The sequence below is a fragment of the Beauveria bassiana genome (assembly GCF_000280675.1).
Source record: "Beauveria bassiana ARSEF 2860 unplaced genomic scaffold BBA_S00030, whole genome shotgun sequence".
Classification (NCBI taxonomy): domain Eukaryota; kingdom Fungi; phylum Ascomycota; class Sordariomycetes; order Hypocreales; family Cordycipitaceae; genus Beauveria; species Beauveria bassiana.
This window is the reverse complement of record NW_007930865.1, coordinates 220,570-236,307: the sequence shown is the minus strand read 5'-3', so window position 1 is coordinate 236,307 and position 15,738 is coordinate 220,570. Positions and strand designations below refer to the sequence as shown.

The 15,738-nt window shown below is 52.7% G+C and overlaps 7 protein-coding genes across 7 annotated transcripts in view; 3 read left to right on the top strand and 4 right to left on the bottom strand.

The window, feature by feature from the left end:
• Window positions 1-59: 59 nt before the first annotated feature.
• On the bottom strand, window positions 60-1,032 carry BBA_08064 (casein kinase II beta subunit; the record flags this gene model as incomplete). The annotated part of the gene is made up of 3 exons (XM_008603161.1): window positions 60-512; window positions 623-868; window positions 976-1,032. The coding sequence occupies 3 exons, from the start codon at window positions 1,030-1,032 to the stop codon at window positions 60-62; spliced, it is 756 nt and encodes a 251-aa protein (XP_008601383.1).
• Window positions 1,033-1,776: 744 nt separating this feature from the next.
• On the top strand, window positions 1,777-2,691 carry BBA_08063 (putative nicotinamide mononucleotide adenylyltransferase; the record flags this gene model as incomplete). The annotated part of the gene is made up of 1 exon (XM_008603160.1): window positions 1,777-2,691. The coding sequence occupies one exon, from the start codon at window positions 1,777-1,779 to the stop codon at window positions 2,689-2,691; it is 915 nt and encodes a 304-aa protein (XP_008601382.1).
• Window positions 2,692-3,022: 331 nt separating this feature from the next.
• On the bottom strand, window positions 3,023-6,305 carry BBA_08062 (DUF1339 domain protein; the record flags this gene model as incomplete). Its single annotated transcript, XM_008603159.1, has 3 exons — window positions 3,023-3,730; window positions 3,783-5,912; window positions 5,967-6,305. 3 exons carry the CDS (start codon window positions 6,303-6,305, stop codon window positions 3,023-3,025), a joined length of 3,177 nt encoding a protein of 1,058 aa, XP_008601381.1.
• A 518-nt stretch (window positions 6,306-6,823) lies between these two features.
• Window positions 6,824-8,152, bottom strand: BBA_08061 (UPF0075 domain protein; the record flags this gene model as incomplete). The annotated part of the gene is made up of 1 exon (XM_008603158.1): window positions 6,824-8,152. One exon carries the CDS (start codon window positions 8,150-8,152, stop codon window positions 6,824-6,826), a length of 1,329 nt encoding a protein of 442 aa, XP_008601380.1.
• A 465-nt stretch (window positions 8,153-8,617) lies between these two features.
• On the top strand, window positions 8,618-10,484 carry BBA_08060 (MFS monosaccharide transporter, putative; the record flags this gene model as incomplete). The annotated part of the gene is made up of 5 exons (XM_008603157.1): window positions 8,618-8,708; window positions 8,768-8,923; window positions 8,989-9,371; window positions 9,459-9,994; window positions 10,061-10,484. 5 exons carry the CDS (start codon window positions 8,618-8,620, stop codon window positions 10,482-10,484), a joined length of 1,590 nt encoding a protein of 529 aa, XP_008601379.1.
• A 448-nt stretch (window positions 10,485-10,932) lies between these two features.
• BBA_08059 (receptor-interacting serine/threonine-protein kinase 4) lies at window positions 10,933-11,637 on the bottom strand (the record flags this gene model as incomplete). Its single annotated transcript, XM_008603156.1, has 2 exons — window positions 10,933-11,276; window positions 11,361-11,637. The coding sequence occupies 2 exons, from the start codon at window positions 11,635-11,637 to the stop codon at window positions 10,933-10,935; spliced, it is 621 nt and encodes a 206-aa protein (XP_008601378.1).
• Window positions 11,638-14,274: 2,637 nt separating this feature from the next.
• Window positions 14,275-15,738, top strand: part of BBA_08058 (aromatic amino acid aminotransferase) — a gene marked incomplete at both ends in the record, with an annotated part of 1,942 nt that continues 478 nt past the window's right edge. The window contains 3 exons of the mRNA XM_008603155.1: window positions 14,275-14,397; window positions 14,470-14,503; window positions 14,572-15,713. Of these exons, the coding sequence (XP_008601377.1) occupies window positions 14,275-14,397; window positions 14,470-14,503; window positions 14,572-15,713 (1,299 nt within the window). The remainder of the gene's footprint in view (window positions 14,398-14,469; window positions 14,504-14,571; window positions 15,714-15,738) is intronic.

The window sequence follows — 15,738 nt, the reverse complement described above, 5'->3', positions numbered from 1 at the left end:
AGAAGAATCCCTTTGCCCCCGCGTTCGTTATGTGAGACTGCCATGTGTGTATAAATTCTTCAATGCACCCGCGCCACCCGCGTGTCCACACCCTCAAACTCAACATCGTCCTCCTCCTCGGCGGCGCTGTCATCGCGAAATCGCGTCTCAATGTCCGCCTGACGCAGACGCTCACGCATATCGTCGCGCTGGGCATTCTGCCAACGGACGAGGGCGGCGGCGGCATGGACCTTGAAGCCGTAGACGCGGGGCACGTAGCGCTCAAGGCTCTTGCTGGGGATCAGGGCCGGGTAGACCTGGAACATGATGTTCTGGAACGAGGTGCCAAAGTAGGCGCCGTCAATGGCGGCGTGGCGCGACGACTTGGGGTTGTAAATGTCCTCGCACCGCGCGCAGTACAGCTTCACGGGCCGGTGGTTGGGCACGTCGGACAGGCCCATGGGGAGCAGCGGGTGCAGCAGGCAGTCCACGCGCGGGCATTTGCCAAACTCGGCCTTTTTGTACTTTTCCAGCTGTGCTTCAGTTAGCCTGACGAAAGACCGTCCTTTTTTGCGAGTGAACGCTTCGTTTCTTTGATGGGGGCAAAGGGGGGGGGGGGGGTTGCTGGGTTATTTCGGCGTACCATCTTGGTGAGGCCACGCGTGGTGACTATGTAACGCGCGTGAACCAGGCCGTACAGATGCCGCGCCGACTTTTCAATCGTCTCGCGCATCTCGTCGTCGCAGTCGAGATCAAAGACGTCGGTGACGAGATCCAGCGCGTACTGATAGTACTGCACTTCCGTGTTGAGGCCCGTCAGGTTGAAGCGGTCCATGAGGTACTCCTCGTCGATTTCGCAAAAGTACTCATTGCCGCGGGATGAGATGAACTGCAAAGCGTGTTAGATTTCTCAATGTTCATCCAGATTTTGTTTCTCCTGGAATGCTTTGTTGCTTGTCACTCGCGTGTCCGCGACGCCCGCTCGGGAAAACGCACCCAGTCTCGCCAGTAGCTCGTATAGTCGCTATCCGTCTCGCTGCCATAGTCGTCCATTTTGCGCTTGAGGCCCGCCACCGTGCACAGCTTTGTCTGCTTGTTTGTTTAAGGATGGATCGCGGGCTCAATCTGAGTTGTTGCCAGAGAGGCAGTGCGGCTGGAAGCTGGACAAATGTGGCGGGGTGATTTTGCGGTGGGGCGTAGAATCAGGGACTCGAAATGTCAATTAAATCTAGTCAAATCGGATTTAAATCTATGGACACTATGAGCTTTTGGAATGCTAGCGCTAGCGACCTTGAATTTCTTTTTTGCAGATATCAAAACCAGTTTAAGGTGCTAAGCACGCTTCTCTCGTGTCGGTTGAAAAGCGCTATCCGATGCATGCATATGTCTACCGAGTTCTCCCTGTTGAAGCAAAGTCTACGTTCTACGGTTACAACCCTACCCCTGAGATATCAACAGTGCGAACACAGTGTCTAAAAGACTGTATACCCAATTTTGGTTATTTTTGCAAGATTTATGAAGCGCTGATTAACAGCATTGATACGGCTACCAGTCAAGTTCAATGATAGTTCCCTTTTTTTAGTGCGAGATTTACTGAGTAATGACGGCAACTGCCTATTGACGCACCCCAGGCTTCAGCGGGGCCGCCTACGGGCCCTCCGACATCAGGATTCGCAGGCAGCACGCTGTGAACCAAATTCCGTTATAAAACTCACGACCTCGGTTCCCCGGCTCTTTTATTCTCGCATCGCGCATGGACGGCATCGCCGCGCACGCCAACCTTTTCTGTCCCTCATAATGGACGCATCAAATACGACCACCAACGGCACTGGTTCAGGCGCCGCCGCAGTCACCAATGGCCTCCTCGCCCACGATGACGCCGTAGCGCCGGCCGCGGCCCCCCTCACCACCATGAGCCCGTATACCTTTCCCGTCGACAAGCTGCGCCGGCGCCTGACACGGCCCGGCAAGACGCCGCTCGTGCTCGTAGCGTGCGGCAGCTACTCGCCCATCACCGTGCTGCACGTACAAATGTTTCACATGGCCGAGCGTCACGTCCAGTCGGCCCAGCAGCAGCAGCGTAGCAGCGCCTCCGAATTTGAGGTAGTCGGCAGCTACCTCAGCCCCGTGAGCGACGCCTACAAGAAGCCCGCGCTGGCGCGCGCGCACCACCGACTAGCCATGTGCCAACTCGCCGTCGCCAACACGGACATCATGGTCGACCCGTGGGAGGCGCTGCGCTGCGACGCCACGACCCTTGAGCCCGTATACACCAGCACTGTCGACGTGCTGGACCACGTGGACCGCGAAATCAACCACGGCGACGGCGGCATCGAGACGTCGGACGGCCTCGGCAAAGTCAAGGCGCACATTGCGCTGCTCATGGGCGCCGACGTCGCCGCCACCATGGGCGACACGAAGCAGTGGCCGACGGCCGACGTCGACGCCATTCTCGGGCGCTACGGCGCGTTTGTGATTGAGCGGCCGATGCAGACGCAGACGGACAAGGCGCTCGCGTCGCTGCGCAGACACGATGATAAGATTTGGGTCGTCGAGGCGTTTGAAAACGACGTCAGCTCGACAAAGATTCGCGCGCAGCTCAAGAATGGCGAGCGCGTACTTGATCTCGCGCAGCCCGTTTACGAATACATCAAGACGAATGATCTTTATCACGAGGATACTGGTCACGCCAAGACGAATGGAGCGCAATGACATGGGGGAATGAATACAAAGGGGGGAAAATGTGGGCAAATTGGGGGGGGGGATGAAATTACGGCAAATGGGGTATGAATTTGGAATTAGAGACTTTTTCTTGGGCACGATATAGAATTCAAACGAAGCGGAATGACGGAACAAAGCCACGAGGTAACAAAAGACACAGCGATGGGCATAGACGAACAAGGCCGATAGGCATAGAGAAGGACAACTTCGGGTATTACTTTCTGGGCAGGCATTGCATACGAAAACTGTAGCGAAAGAAGAAAAGAGAATGGTACAGTCATATCAGTGGCTGAATTTTACATTATAATATCGCCTTTTACATCTATGGGCTCGCGATTGGGCTGATTGTCGAGCCCATGCTTCCCTCGCTCACGGATCTCGTATCCGACGACTCCGTCCCTTCGCTGGGTATGCGCGATCGGCCCAAACCAGACGGAATCTCAAGCCGCGAGGAGCCGACTCGGTCGCCGTTTTGACCCGCCGCCGCCGCCGCCGCCAGATTCGCCATCTTCATGACCTGCTGCAGCGTGTCGCCGGTGAGGTCGAGCGCGGCCAGGAAGCGCGCCAGCTCCTTGCACAGCTCCCAGTCGCCCTCGCGGATAGCGCGCGTCAGCACGCGCACGCTTTGCTCCGTCGACTGGCCGAGCTCCTCCATTGTGTAGAGAATCATGAGGTAGCCGCCCGCCGTCTTGACCGAGCCGCGCAGCAGCGACTCCTCAAACAGCTCCTGCGGCGGCGGCAGGTAGGCAAACAGCGTCTTCCACTGCCGCACCTCGGTCTTGCGCGTGCACTGCAGCACCACGTCCAGGTAGTCCTTGGACGAGGAGAGCAGCGAGAGCACGCGCGGGAGCACGGCCTCTTCGGGCGGTGGCGAGTCCTCGGACTCTTCTTCGAGCACACGGTGCAGGAGAATCTCGAGACCGTGTGAAAAGTACGCCAGGTCCTGGTACTGCTCTGACAGCGTGACAGCTTCTGCCGTCATGGCTTGGCGCAGATAGAAACGGAGGACGTCGGGTAGTACCAGATGTGTCTACTTGGTGAGTGTCTGAGCTAGAAGAAGAGGGTTAAAGACCATGACTTACTCGAATAGTAAATCGGAAAAATGAAAAGTTGACATCACGCCGTTGTACAAGGTTCGACTCGACTCCGAGAATGATGCCCTTTTCCAGCAGCATCGACAGCGGGTAAAAGTCGACTGGGAACGACACCGGCGCTGGTAGCTCTTTGGTTCCGTCTGATGCCGCATTGAGAACATCATGAATACTGGCCCAGCCCTTTACATGCATGCCGTCAAACACCCACAACGAGTCGCGCAGCGCAGGCGATCCATGTGTCTCGTCGCGCTCCACATTGAGCAGTGGCTGGTCACGCATGCTGGCATGATATTCAACATTTTGTGCAATGATGCGCATGTCGTACTTGAGCTGGCCCTCGTCATTGAGCGAGGGGCTGAGCAGAACTAGTTTGCCGTCCACCAGGAAGATGACGGAAGCGACGGCCACATCCTGCGAGGGATCGCCGTCCACGAGTTGATTCTCGGGCAGGATCCAGCTCAGACCGCGCACTCTAGCGGGGGATCGGACAATGCCGTGGAATGCAATCTGGCCAACTTGGACCAGGCGCACCGAATCGGACCACGGAGTAAATATGAAATGATATAAAAGGTTTTCGTATGTGTAGACAAGAAGAGAATCCTCTCCCGATGTAGTGACCAGCACTACGGGAGCGGGAATTTTTTGTGTGTAGAGGGCTTGCGAAGACTCCAGCGCCGTTTCGCGCGAGTACAGGCGAATTTCATATGATTTGTTGCCTTCAACTGCAGCAACAAGAATGTGCTGATACCAACACATGCCACCACGTACCTGAAACTCATTCTCCTGTGACTCGTTGGCGAATGTTTTCCATCTGCCACTGTTGACGCTATAATGGGCCAAGCCCTTGCGACCCGCCACTGCCACATAGCGTCCATCAGGTGAAATGACAGCCTGTTTGATCGGCCACTGATGTAGTAGGTAAGGAGCTGGAATTCTCGCCGTGTGCCATAGGAATGGTTCTGCCGAGATCGAGGTCATGTCCGGAAGATCGTAGCCACGGTAGACCATGATGCCTGTTGATGTTTGCAAGACTGTGCGGAATACGTTGGCATCATTGTAGCAGCCCGTAACTGCACTCTTGGCCATTTCCAGAGACCAGATGGCCTCATTATGACGCCCAATCATGAGAATCTCGGAGCCGCCGCCGACCCAGGACGCGCAGTCTACTCCCGAGAGCCAGGGCTCATCCGCAGTAGACTGCTCAGCGCCAAAACTGTGGCTGCCAGGGTTTCCAAACATGCTCCACGTTGCCCATCCGTTTTCAAAGCCAGCAAACAGGCAATAGCCATCCGGAGAGTAGCCAAGGCTTGTGAGGGCGCCGGCCGTTGACGTCGAGGCGGGAATGATTTGGCCATGTGACAGTGTGATATTGCCGGAATAGTCCCTGACCGAATATACCTGGACGGTTCCGTCGCTGCAGCCAACAGCAATCAGTGAGAAGCGAGCATTAATTACGGCACGGACCGCATGCCCGCGGTCTCCCTCGGGGGTGTGGAAGCAATGACCTTGGAACAATTTCTTGGGATCGTCGTCTTCAGAGGTGTTTTTGTGTCGTTGCACGGCGTAAACTCGACCGTCGCTCGTGATCCATGTCGACAAGTTCATTGGCCGGTCGTAGGTCATTTCTGTTATGCACACTTTCTTCCCGACCCAGCCCATGCGACTCAGGATCTCAGTCCGTGTCTGGCTGCCTGTGCTGTCTGGCGTCCACCGGATACATTGTACGGCAGCGGGCTTGGCGGTGGCAACAATCAATTCGTCATCCAGCGCCAGGGCAGACTCAATACCGGCGTCAACTTTAATCACCATGCGAAAGCGTACACTGACGTCCAAAACGCCTGTGCCTTCCCCGGGACCCCATAAGTATTGCTCCGGCCGCAAGCCAGTCTGTGGGCCTACTAGGCTCTGTCGGCGTCGTTGTACGTTGTGATAATTTGGAAAGTGCGATTTGTACACGCGCGACTCGCCATCGGTTGCGATTGAATAGGTGATGAGGTAGCCCTCGCTGGTGCGCACGACGAGGATTGCGGAATCGGGTCGGAGAAGGAGGTCAACATTGCGGCCGTATAGTTGTAGGGACGATTGCGATCGGACAACGACGGCCAAAACTACCGTGGGCTACAAAGCGTCAGGTCAGCAGCAAATATTTCAACGCCGATCAAAACGACGCACCTTGGTCTGCCACAGCGTAATCGACGTCGCGGTGATGACAGCAAACATGTTGCCGGAGCGCGAGACGCGGAGCGCCAGTACCGGATCCCTTAGAGGTATCGTTTGTTGTTCATCCTGTGTTGCAGGTTCAGGCGGCTCGTCTCCAAGCTCAACCGACTTGATGGCGGGCGTCGCAGGCGTCCACGGGGGAGTGACATCTGCGCCGTTCTCCTGCACGGGCTCGGGCTCGGCGGGCTCGTCTGGGCCGGAGACGCCATCATACGAGACAAACAGACGGGAGCCGGACGCGCGATTGCTGCTCGTAGCGAAAATGCGCGGCGTTCCAATGGGCCAGTACATGGCGACAGCCTCGAGGGTGCTATGCGGAGTGGCTGATCGGCGTGGGAGAGTGGGCTCATGCTCTTCATCACGAGCGAAGCTTCAAGCTTGTAGCGTAGCTTACATAAGGCAGCGGTTTGAGAAGGTAGAAAGCAGGAAAGTAATTGGAGGATTTTTTCAATTATATTTATGATTGTGCAGATTATATGAGTTTATTTTCGATTTTTCTTTTTTTCCCTACATCTTGTGGCTGCAATGTGGGAAGGAAAGATGGCAGGCAGTTCGACGCTGTGACAATTCCCATGACAGGCTATCGTCACCATGATAGGTAGGGCGGACTTGTTCTATTTAGCATGCAACACCTGCCACTTGTGCATTATGCTATCGATTTTGTGTATCCGCAGCTGTGATCATTATTAAAGACATTTCCTTGAACAATTTCACTAAAATTTTATGCACGCTTCAAACTATTACTACACCATGACCATCTATCCATCACCTTTACTTACACATCCACCCTCGAGCTGGCCAGCGTCTACTTAGTTTTTATTATTGTCAAACGCTTGGCCCCCAACATAATTGACCAACTCTTTCACGGGCGCGAGGTAGTCTCTGCCCGCTCCAAAATCCAGTCCTTTTCTCATGACTCTTCTGTAATTCAGGCCTGGGCTCACTTTGCCCAAAACAGACTCCCGCCTCGTTTCCACCCTCGAAGGCACCGGTATGCTTCTCCCGACAATGGCTTCCATCCCCTGCCAGGCAAACGTAATCGCTTCCTTGGCATCCGACGGAATACCCGCGACATCCAGCATGACAATCTCCGTCTCTGGGAATGCTTGCTGCACGAAATCTACAATGTTGGGGTTCTTGGCGCCGCCGCCGCACATGTAAATCTCCGTCAGCGGACCGTACTGCGTCGGCATATAGCGTTTATAGTGCTCGACAATCGCCTGTGCCGTGATGCGCGTAATGGTCGCGACGACGTCGTTTGGGGAGAGGCCCTTTCTGATGCCCTCGCCGATGAGCGCATGAGCGGTTGTATCGCGAAAATCTTCCCGCCCAGTCGTTTTCGGAGGATCCCGCGAGAAATAGGGATGCGCAGCCAAAAACTTGTCGACGATTTCTTGGTCGACTTTGCCAGCCTTGCCCATCTCGCCATCCTTGTCGTACTCTTTCTCTCCGTCGGTAAAGTATCGCACCGCAGCGTCGATAAAGACGTTGCCAGGCCCGGTATCAAAGTCGAAAAACTCCGTGTTAATCTGACCATTAACGTCCGGCGGAACAAAGCACACATTAGCGATGCCGCCGATATTCTGACAGGCGCGCAACTTGGCCGGATGGCGCAGGACCAGGGAGTCAAAGAAGCTGATAAGCGGAGCGCCCTGACGCCCGGCCGCTTGATCAGAGATGCGAAAATCCGTAACCGTGGTAACTCCTGTTCGTGCTGCCAGTATACTGCCTTCTGCCATGGTCAAGACCGACTTCATTTGGCCCGGCTCGGGCATGCTGACCAGCCATATAGTCTGGCCATGCGAGCCGATTGCATCAACTGACGACAGCGCAATGCCATGATTCGTACAAAATGCAATGGCAGCATCTGCAAATGTTTCTCCTAGGACAACATTTACTTTGGATATCTCTTCCAGTGTGGTGGAGTTTGCGAGGATCATGCCCATGACTCGCTTCTTGACGCCCTGCTCTAGAGGCACTTCGTCATATTTCAAGAGTTCAAAGTGCATGGCATCTTCAGGTGAGTTTTGTCTGAAACGACAAAGTGCGCAGTCGATTCCGTCCATGGACGTGCCCGAGTTCAGACCCAAGACGGTCAAGTCTAGGGGTCTGGCTAGAGGGTATTGAAGAGAGCCCATGTTGATGGTAGATGATTTATTACCTGCTGTGAAGTTGCTTCCGATTCCCAATGTTGAACTGCTTCCTCAGCCGCAAACCATGGAGCTTATATGTTCAGGCAGCAATATTGACCCCCGCGCGAGCAACCTTCCTAAGCCTGCCCTGTAATGCGACGTCCGCCTAAACGCATAAAAAGCCCAATCCATCTGGTAAATGTTGTACCAAGCATGCAAGCGTTCAAATGTTTCATCGAAATCCCAAACCCCGCAACATTGTGCGACCCCGGACCCCGCAAGTTGTTGTCCGGGGGAATTCTGTACTTTGTAAGCTGAGTCAATACGCGCATGCCAGGGGGCTACTCGATGAAAGTATCGTAGACATGATTCTTCTTTTAGACAAATCGACAAAAACTGTTGGGAGTCTACAATACCCCCCAATGACATACTCAAAGCTTTCCCAACTACATTGATTCCGATTCAGTTGGAATGGCCAAACTTGAGATTTGGCGCCATGCGCCCGGAAAGGCCGTCCTCCTCTTCACCGACATCATCTCGGCGACAGCCTTGATCTTTGAAGGTCACTCACTACTTTAGTCCTTGGCCCCAAGCATGACTGCAGGCTGATGGCAAAACCAGGCTATAATCAAGGTGTCATGGGCACCGTCAGCTCCACCCCCGGCTTCATTGCCATGGCCAAAATCGGTTCTAATGGTGTTGTGATAAACTCGGTCAAGCAGGGCGGTCTCATAGCAGCATATTACTTTGGAGCAATGTGGGGTTGCTTCATCGGTGGTCCGTTCTATCAACAATTTGTATAAATCAAAAGTCGCAAAGCTAATCAAAAATGTTCTGCGCAGGATGGGTTGGAGACAAGATTGGTCGCAAGCGCGGCATGGTCATTGGCATACTGCTCGGAATACTCGGTGCAGGCCTCATGTCTGGCAGTATCAACTCCAGCATGTTCCTCTGCGCACGCATAGTAACCGGTTTGGGCATCGGCTTCGTCAATGTCATTGTCTTGCCGTGGGTCAGCGAAATCTCCGAATCGCACGACCGCGGCGCCAAGTTCTCGCTCGTCTTCATTGCCAACTTTCTTGGTATTGTCATCGCATACTGGTTAAACTTTGGTGTTCGAAATACAAGCTTCGAGTTTCGCTGGCGATTTCCCCTGGCTTTCATGGCGATCCCGCTCCTCATCGTCGCCGCTGCCCTCCCATTCTTGCCAGAATCGCCAAGGCAAGTACACTTGCCCGACTGTGCGACTGTGCCTTTTTTTTTTTTTTTTCCAATTTCGGTGCTAATACTTTTAAGATGGCTAATCTCAAAGGGACGACGACGGGAATCCATCGAGATACTCTGCAAGATCAGAGGCGACCTGTCTCCCGATGATCCCAAGATCGTGACAGAGCTTGCCGAGTTGGACGCCACTTTCGCAACCAAGAATCAGAAACGTGGTGATTTTATCAATATTCTTCTAGCAGGCCGGTACTCTGGCAGGCTACACCTTGGTCGGCGAGCAGTCATGGGTTGTGCTCTTCAGTGGATTCAGCAATGGACTGGGATCCTTGCGATTGTAGGATGGGCGGGCGAACTGTTTAGCCTCGCTGGGTTTGACGCTTACAAGTCACTGTGGCTAGCTGGACTTGTCAACACGTTTGGTATCCCTGGCACTGCAGCTGCAGCCCTCGTCATTGATCGCATGGGACGAGTCAAGTCCCTACTGGTATCTTTCATCACACAGGGTGTCGCGCTGTTTCTGGTGGCCGCATTTGTCAAGACCTCACAGGACGCTGCGACCACGAATCCGGTCAAGTCAGTACAGCTTGGTACGACTGCAGCATCGTTTGTATTTGTCTACCTTTGGTACGTTGTAGACAGGCGAACAGTGTTTCCCCCCTTGACTATGTCTGACTGACTGACTGGCGCCAGGTTCTTCACCATGTTCAACATTGTACCATGCTGGATCTATGGTACTGAGATTTGGCCCCAAGAGATTCGAGCCAAGGGATACAGTTTTACCATTTTTGGCTGGGCCGCTGGATGTGGCATGACGCAGTTTGTGATACCAATCATGCTCCAGAAACTCGGTTACAAAACATACATCTTCTTTGGCGTGATGAATATTGCGGCAATGCCAGTCGTCTGGTACTTGTATCCCGAGGTGGCGAAACGATCTCTCGAGGAAATGAACCTTCTCTTTACAAGCGACAGCCTCCTTGTGAGCGAGAACATGAAAGCATATCATCAGCGTATTGCGGACGCGGGGGGTGATGTTGCATTAGCCTCCAGGCGTTTGCTAGATGAAGTTCAAGGCAGCGAAGAAGGAGATCAAAAAGATGATAAAGCTCTTTAAAAAGGGGGGGTTTTTTTTTTGAAAAGATCAAGCATGACGTAGTAAGACTTGAGTAACTTTTCGTTGGTAGGATGTAGCGCTTGGTCATCAGTAAGCCATTATTGTCCACGCGCACTCTTTCTGAGCTTTGGACACCAAACATGATTATTATTGAATTGCTCCGAAAAAAAGAACTTGGTAAATGTCGAGCGAGAAAAAACACGTTGCAGCCAGACTCGTCTCACACACTACACGATGAAGCGATGCCACTGTAGTCTCACCGCTCTCCTCTACATCAAGCTCTTTTACAAAATTTGCAAACCCTCTTTGAAAAATCTTTATCATCACTACATAATCCGCTCTATCCAACTAGTCTAAATTTTCAACGTCTAGTATATCCTGGGCACAATACTCTCCGCGCGGGAAAGCTCTTGAAGCAAGACATTTGGCTGAAGAAATAACAGGCTCACTAGATGGAGCTCGGCGATTTCTTCCCGCAGGTGTTGTGCGTGTGGTTTGAATGAGGCTTAGACGAAGAAGACCAGCCCTTGTCTAAGCTTGGGTTCAGAGGGATTGCCTCTGCCGAATCGTTGGACAGCCGAAGGTCGTAAAACAAGCGCCAGAGAGACGCCACTGTTCCGCCGATTGTAAAGTCCATCTGGGCCAAAGTGATGTCGAATTCATCCCGACTACTATTGGTATTGCTCGGTTCCTCATTTTTTCTGTCAAATTCTGCGCGGCCCGATTCTGAAAGACGTCGTTTCTTCGTGGTCGGAGGTTCCTCGGACTGCAAAGTGTGCGCGCTGACTGTATCTAAAAAAACAAAAACAAAATTAGCCAAGACATGTACGCAACTTTAAACAATCGGTCAAAGCTGGAGAGAGAGATGAGACTCACCAGGAGTGAGGGTATAAAGAATGACGTCAAAGAGCTGATGTATCTTCTCGACCATTGCGGGACTGTCTCTGAGCCGGTGGTCCAACGAGACCTCTGGCGGCTCGAATACTTTCATGGCCGTCGCCCAATAGAAAAAGTTGTTCTTCTTGCGTTGCATGAAAATGAACCTTTGTCTCGTTTGCGCAGCGGCCAAGAACCTATCAAATGCTGTCATGCATTTCAGTGCGTGCCGAGCCAAGGTCAAGCTCGTATCGTCGTCGCCCTGATTCAGCTCCATGACGGCCATCAATGTCGAAATCATGAAAACTGCAGTGGTAGCTGGCGTACAGCTATGCCCAAGAAAATATAAATTAAGATAGTTTTGCGCATTTATGAAAGTGCCGTGAAGGACATATATATATATACATAAGAGATTTGAGTAAACATTGTCCGTTATGCAGATGGAACATGTTACTGCCGGCCTTCCGGCGAGGTCGCGGCTGTTCTACGTTGTGTGACTAGGTATATGAATAAACAGCTGTTATACTTGGCGCCTGAAGGAAGCACAGAATTATTTCTGAACACGGATTCATCTTTTCCCGAGTTCGAGTTGCAAGTTAAGCTATCAGTTCTTGCTACAGTATCACAGTGTAACTGGCTATGGACAGCTGTTGCACTGGGCGCCTGTAGATGGCACAACATTCTTTCTGGAAGCGCAGCCACCTTCTACTGAATACGGGTTTCAGAATCAGCTGTCATTTTTTTGCTACAGTATCACAGCCGCACTGACACGCGGGTGACAATCAGCCACCACGGCTCACAAGCAACCATCCCGCATGGCTGACGTTGGTGTAAATCAACAAAGCACCTTGGGACCTTTTGGTGATGTCCGAAACAGTTAAAAGAGATAATGCATATCTTGGTAAATTGATGCTGAGCAGGATAAGTTAACGGGCAGTCACGATGAGTTGTTGTCATCCTCAGTGAGCCAGGTTGACAGCTTTACCTCGTCAGTCAATATTTGCTGCTTTGCTTGATCTTCGCCTGGTCTGACATATGTTTCTAAATGGTTGAAAAGATTGAAAGAACTGCTTTCATAGTGATGAACAATCACCCGTCTTTCCTCGAGCTTCATTGCACCCAGGCTCAGAGCTGACCAACAGACGTGCGGCTGTGTCGCCGTTGCATGACGTGTGAATTCTTAGCATACCGGGAGGGTGACAAGGCTGATACTAGTTCTTTAGTTTTCGGGAAACTTCCAGTACCTCACATGCACATCGAGCCGCCCGGACGAACAAGGCATGAAGGACTGACGTCACAGCAACAGAAGTCAGCACCGTGCCATTGAACAAAGATGAACTGCATCAGGGTCAAACGAAACGGGTCAAACAAAGCATCTCCAAGTCCAAACCAGTTACCCGACGGTGAATCAAGGCTGATCTAGACTGGTGCTCTTTCCCCGCAATATTTATCTCTGCCCAAAATCCCAGTCGCCGTTGTACAAGGGCGGTGCTTGATGATGTTGAGGGATATCGCTCTTCTACCACCCAAAGACACCCGCAGGTAACATGTCTCATATTTTTGCCACACTGCCCGTGCTCAGAATCCGAACAGGAAGCCGGTCTACAGCAAGATGATACTCCAACCGAAAATCAAGAGCTGCCACACAAAGGACGTCAGCGCAAGCGGAACTTGTGCGCCTCCATCCGTGACTTCAAATTCTGATAGCCGAGCTGTGATTTGACACGAGGTATACAAATAGCAGTGCAAGTGATAATATATCCCCAGCGGCTAACACCCGGTAAGGCGGGTTATTGCGACATCTTCATCAGCCTGACCCTAGCCGAGAATCAGACAGGATGCGTGAGGAACTTGTTTAAAAATCGGCCCTGTCCGATATTTTCAACGTCGTGCAAAGTAAAAAGTCATGGCAGTCGAAAACAAGGTAGTTTGTGCAAAAGTTGCAGTCTTTGCTGAAATCATCGAGCTCATTGGCGCACGCACAGTTTGCATTGTTGAATAACTATGTAGTCTTCATAGCCGCCGCCTATAAAACTTTTTCGTGATATTTCGCGATAATTGTTCAAAAAAAAAAAATCTGTATTAAAAGCTCATCCTTGGTTTAGCGCCGCTGGCTTGAAGAGGCAAAAAATGTGTGTTTTTAGCAATTCGGCCGTATTAGCCAGCAGCCAACAGTGTACAAATGTCAAAGTGAGGCGGCGGTAAAGGTACCTAGTGGGAAGATGAATTAGACGATACTTGATTTTATGTGGTGTCCTCGCCTTTTTCTAGGTACACAAGTAGACTGGCTAGTCTGACGAGTTCCGAACCACGTGTAGATAGTTATTATTAGTCGGGCCTGTCGGGCTAGCGAAAGATGTAGTCCGAAATAGCACGCCTCATCATATGACCAGTTAGTTGGTGTCAGTCAGAGGGGGGGTGGGGGGTTACAAGTACCGAGTACAAAAGCCGACTCGAGAAATATGGAGCGTTTCTTGGCTTTCACAATGCTTAATTTAAGTCGTCTACTCTCCGATTCAACGAAACGATATTTTTCGTTGTCGCATGATGGGAACATTGACCCCGGAATGAAGCCCCTTCGGCGTACGATAAGCCCTTCGGCGTAGACTCCGATCGGAGCCGAACTTGTCTGGGCTTTGTGTATCCACCGTAAACATGATCTGGGCAGGCAGCTACCCAGGGCCACTTGGCTAGCACCCGGAAGCTAAATTACCAAGTAGAAGCGACGCCGGCGGCGTGAATTGCGCCCACGGAGCGAAGCCGGCCGGTGTTTATTTGCAAGCCAATGGCCAGTGACCCCACGCACGCCCTTTTCTTGGCAAAACGACGCCCAACATGACTTTTGGACTACAAAGCTGGGATCGAGCAACTGTCACATTTGTGACCATAGCATCTACAGCGCAGAACCGTCAAAATGCTGTACAATCGAGCTCCGGCTACCAAGGTCATTGAGGAAATCGAGAAGCGCCGTGTCGATGCCGGTAAGCTTGTTGCCGGCGTCGCTGCGGCGTCCAACAGTGACATGTTCAAGGGACCGGTACGTGTTGTGATTTTTTTACGAGACTACCCCAATTTCAAGGCAAAAAAGCTGACTTTGAAAAAAAAAAAGCAAGATGGAAAACCAACAGCAAAACGATGGGATCGTGAGTCCACTTGCACACCACCCGAGAAATGCTTCTTCCTGCCACTAAAAACTCTGTGCGTTCTATAGACCACATCAGCGAAGAAAGCAGACTGCGCCAGCCATGCGCGCTCAAGCAAGCTGCCCAGTTTCTCAAGAAGCCAGGCCTGATTTCGCTGGGAAGCGGTCTGCCTTCCAGCCAAGTCTTCCCCTTTGCCGAGCTCTCCATGAAGATCCCCGTGGTGCCCGAATTCTCGGAGCAGGCCACCTCCGAGGCTGGCGCGCGCGCCACAATCGGCAAGTATGACATGCAGGACGGCAAGGCCGAGTACGACTTGTCCATTGCGCTCAACTACGGCCAGTCGACGGGCTCGACGCAAATGATGCGCTATCTCACCGAGCACACCGAAATCATCTGCCAGCCGCCCTACGCCGACTGGGCCATCTGCCAGACCATTGGCAGCACCGGAGCCCTGGAGCAGGCGATGCGCATGCTTTGCGACAAGGGCCGCCGCGATGCCGTGCTGACGGAGGAGTTTGGCTTCTCGACGGCCATGGAAACGATTGAGCCGCTCGGTGTCGGCATCTTTGGCACGTCGGTTGACAGCCAAGGCATTGTCGCAGAGGCAATGGATGCGCTTCTCAGCAACTGGGATGAAGGCGCTCGAGGCTTCCGCAAGCCTCATGTACTGTACACCGTCCCGTCCGGCTCGAACCCTACCGGTGCCACGCAGGGTCTAGAGCGTCGCCAGGCCATATATGCCGTGGCTCAGAAGCACGACATGATTGTCATAGAAGACGAGCCATACTATTTCCTGCAAATGGACCCCTACGGTCAAGGGGAATCCCCCCCTCCCGCTACCATCGACGAGTTCGTCGCATCGCTGGTGCCGTCGTACGTCAGCATCGACGTGGACGGCCGCGTGATGCGGCTCGACTCCTTCTCCAAGGTCCTGGCCCCCGGTTCACGACTCGGCTGGGTAGTAGCCTCGAAACAGCTCATCGAGCGCTACCAGCGCCACGCCGAAGTCGCCTCGCAAGGGCCCAGCGGGTTTTCGCAAGTCATTCTGCACAAGCTGCTCGACGAAACCTGGGGCCACGAGGGCTATCTCCAGTGGCTGATGAATCTGCGCGCAGAGTACACGCAGAAGCGCAATGCATTGATGGCTGCGTGCGAGAAGCATCTTCCCCGGGACATTGTCAGCTGGACCCCTCCAGCTTCTGGCATGTTTGTAAGTATCCAAAAAAAAAAAAAAA